General features: G+C 59.8%; 1 protein-coding gene across 1 annotated transcript; it reads left to right on the top strand.

The window, feature by feature from the left end:
• Positions 1 to 430: 430 nt before the first annotated feature.
• Positions 431 to 1,390, top strand: LOC117863088 (auxin-responsive protein SAUR36). Its single transcript, XM_034746673.2, has one exon. It carries the CDS (start codon positions 733 to 735, stop codon positions 1,234 to 1,236), a length of 504 nt encoding a protein of 167 aa, XP_034602564.1. The 5' UTR covers positions 431 to 732; the 3' UTR covers positions 1,237 to 1,390.
• Positions 1,391 to 3,043: the final 1,653 nt, after the last annotated feature.

Genomic DNA, 3,043 nt, shown 5'->3' on the forward strand with positions numbered 1-3,043 from the left:
TAAAATCTCAAATAATGTTAACATCAGTGACTAGCCGCAAGCTATCCGGCGACATAGAAAACTGTATTTTTGCTTCCCATAAACCAACACTTTTTAAGCTAGATGGAGCCTAGCAAACTAGCGCTATCCTAGCTCAACCATGTGTGTGCTCACGATTCACGAACACAAAGCTGTCAGGAAGAAGGAAAAAAAAAGACAACATAAACAGTACGTGAATTTTTTTTTTCTTGTGGGTCTCAGGAACGCGAACCAAACAACCTAGACCGCCAAATGGAAATGGCCGTGCAACCTCTCTGTCGAGCGGAAGGAATCATGGACCACGGCACCACGCCCCCGTCCGAGGCGCTCCAGCCGTTACCGAACAAACGCCGCCTGGCCACGACGAAACAACGGCAAATCCAAGCCAAATGAATCGTGCCAGTGGCCAAGCAGAGTTCTCGGGGGTAGCAAACAAAACACCGTCGAATTTCAACTCAGGGGACACACAGCACAGGCAAAACACCGCGGCTGGATCACTCGCTCGCGCCCAGTGTTGTGGCCTATAAAACGGCCTGGGTCCCCCTCTCGTCCCACTCCTCCCTCTCAGCCTCACGACGTCTCGTCTCGTCTCCTGCGCGTTCCGGTTCCCACCCCACCATTAACGCCCTCCCTGCTCAGGACTTGCTAGTGGGGGACGAGGAAAGAAGGGACCTTTTGTTTTCCGCGGTTTCTTGCAATCCTCACCAAGTCACCATGCTAAGGAAGTCCCAAGGAGGTTACCGGCTGGGCCGGAAGCTGCTCGGCGTGTGGCGGTGGGCGCTCTGCGGCCAGCGCCGGCGCCACGGAGGCTACCTCCGCCTGCAGCAGCGTTGCGGCGGCGGCGACTGCGGGGACCGCGCGGCCAGGAGGCTCGCGCCGGTGCTGCGGTGGGGCCGGTCGCTGGCGCGGCGGCTGAGGCTCGGGTGGAGGGCCGGCGGGAAGCGCGCGCTGGAGGACGGCGGCGACGGCGGCGAGCCGGCGGTGACCACGCCCAAGGGGCAGGTGGCCGTGTACGTGGGCGGCGGGGAGGCGTCGCTGCGGTACGTGGTGCCGGTGGTGTACTTCAACCACCCCATGTTCGGGGAGCTGCTGAGGGAGGCCGAGGAGGAGTTCGGGTTCCACCACCCCGGCGGCATCACCATCCCCTGCCCCGCCGCGCGGTTCGAGCAGGCCGCCGCCCTGGCCGCCGCCGGGAAGAAGGGACTCGCCAGGTGGTAGTGGTAGTAGCAGGGGAGTCGCTGCAGCAGTCGGTTAGGGAGGGAGAGATGCCCCTGACCGCCGCCGGCCGGCCGGGCGGCGGCGGCGGCGGATGGTGTACATATGTGTGTTTCCATCGGAAAGGGGCTAGCTAGCTAGCTGATTTTGTTCGTTCGATTCTTGGTCATGTGTGTTGACTGATGCCTCCTGCTGTTCTTTGTTTCTCGATGCTATTACTATTCTTGTTCAGATTTCAGAACACCCTGGTTATCTGTTCTTCCAATCAAATCACTAGAATTTCGCTTCTCTCGCGAATCCAAGCATCCAACGGCTGACCCGAGCGCGATGAAGATTCCACGTTCGCCAATTCCAGTAACCATCAATCACCGGCAGTTTCACATAGCCGATTAGCCGAGCTTATCCAAATCTCGCCCACAAGGAGTGCTACCCCGACCTTTTGGTACGAGCATGCTCTGTTTTTCTGTTCGCCTCAATCGTTTGACTGCAAGCCAAAGTCTGCAACCTGCAAAACTCTAATGAGAAGTCGAGACAGAGGCAGAGGAGAGCACCCACCCACTCTCGCTCTTCAATTCGTCATTTTTGTCTCATGCCAATTACTACTCCTGAATCGGATGCTCGGAAACGCGTGCCATTCAGCTCCGTCGGACGGTGGAAACGGTACCCCAACAAGCCAACACTGTACGAACCGTACGCCTCCCATCCGTACCCCACCCCACGCACGATCAGCTCGGCAGTTGGTGCACGCTGTTGCGGCCGTGCCACTCTTTTCACGCAGCACGCCAGTGTGCGGTGTGCCTGCCGCCCTGCCCCGCTCACCCGCGTCAGCTTGCTCGGCATGAACAACCACGCGACGGCGCGTCAGCACGTTACCGTCATGCCCCGCTCGCACAAGCACTTCTTCCTGTACTTGCGTGGCGGCGAGGTGCAAAGCGGAGCGCAACCGCGGTGCGTGTGCCCGGCAAGTACAGAGCACCGCCCTGGCGGTGGCGGCAGGCCGGGATCTTCCGGTGCCTGATCGACAGGGACGGCCGCCCAGTGGCTACCGTGCCCTACCAGAATTCTACAGCAGCAATCATGGGTTCGTACGAGGACGCCGCTGTCCGTTCACGGGGCAAACGCGGCCGTCTTATCGCCGGGCAGGACCAGGATCTCGACCTCCCTCTCTGCTCAGGCGCGCAGGGGAGCCAGATACACCCTGCTGCCATCATCCCATCCTCGCGCGCTCACCGTTCCGGCGTGGGCGCTGCACGGACGCAATCATATCAATCCATCATGCGGCCGCGAGCCCCGCGCACCACCACCACGATACGCAAGCGCAGCCCAGCCGCGGGCGGAGATATGACGGAAAGGTGCAGGCGCATCCCCGCGACATCTCCCCGGGGCTCTGCGAGATAAAGTTGTGATCGCCGTTTCGCGCGGCGCGCGTGGCCTTCCATCCCGTCCCTTTTCGAGTTTTGGTTCCGTCTCCGCCCCGGCCCGGGGCACGGCCGCACGGGCATATCTGCTTTCACACTTCACACCACCTGCCGGGTCCGCGAAAAAAACGATGTTCCTGCTGCTAGTGTGCGTTATTGAGGCGATCAGGAAAGCTGAACTAGAAAATCTGCCGTCCATCTTTCCAAAAAAAAGACAGAGACCGGTCGTCTTTGCAGGGCCTACGGCTCGAACGGTGGTGTCCTTTTCCAGTTTCCCGGCTCCGTTCTGCTTTTAGCGAAGAGAGGAGAGCGCAGCACGGTTAGAGAAGCGAGCAGGTTAAGGTCTAGTTCGTCTCAGCCGGATTGAATTCCGGCTAGGATTATTTCCGGAT

The sequence above is a fragment of the Setaria viridis genome, chromosome 7 (assembly GCF_005286985.2).
Source record: "Setaria viridis chromosome 7, Setaria_viridis_v4.0, whole genome shotgun sequence".
Lineage (NCBI taxonomy): Eukaryota > Viridiplantae > Streptophyta > Magnoliopsida > Poales > Poaceae > Setaria > Setaria viridis.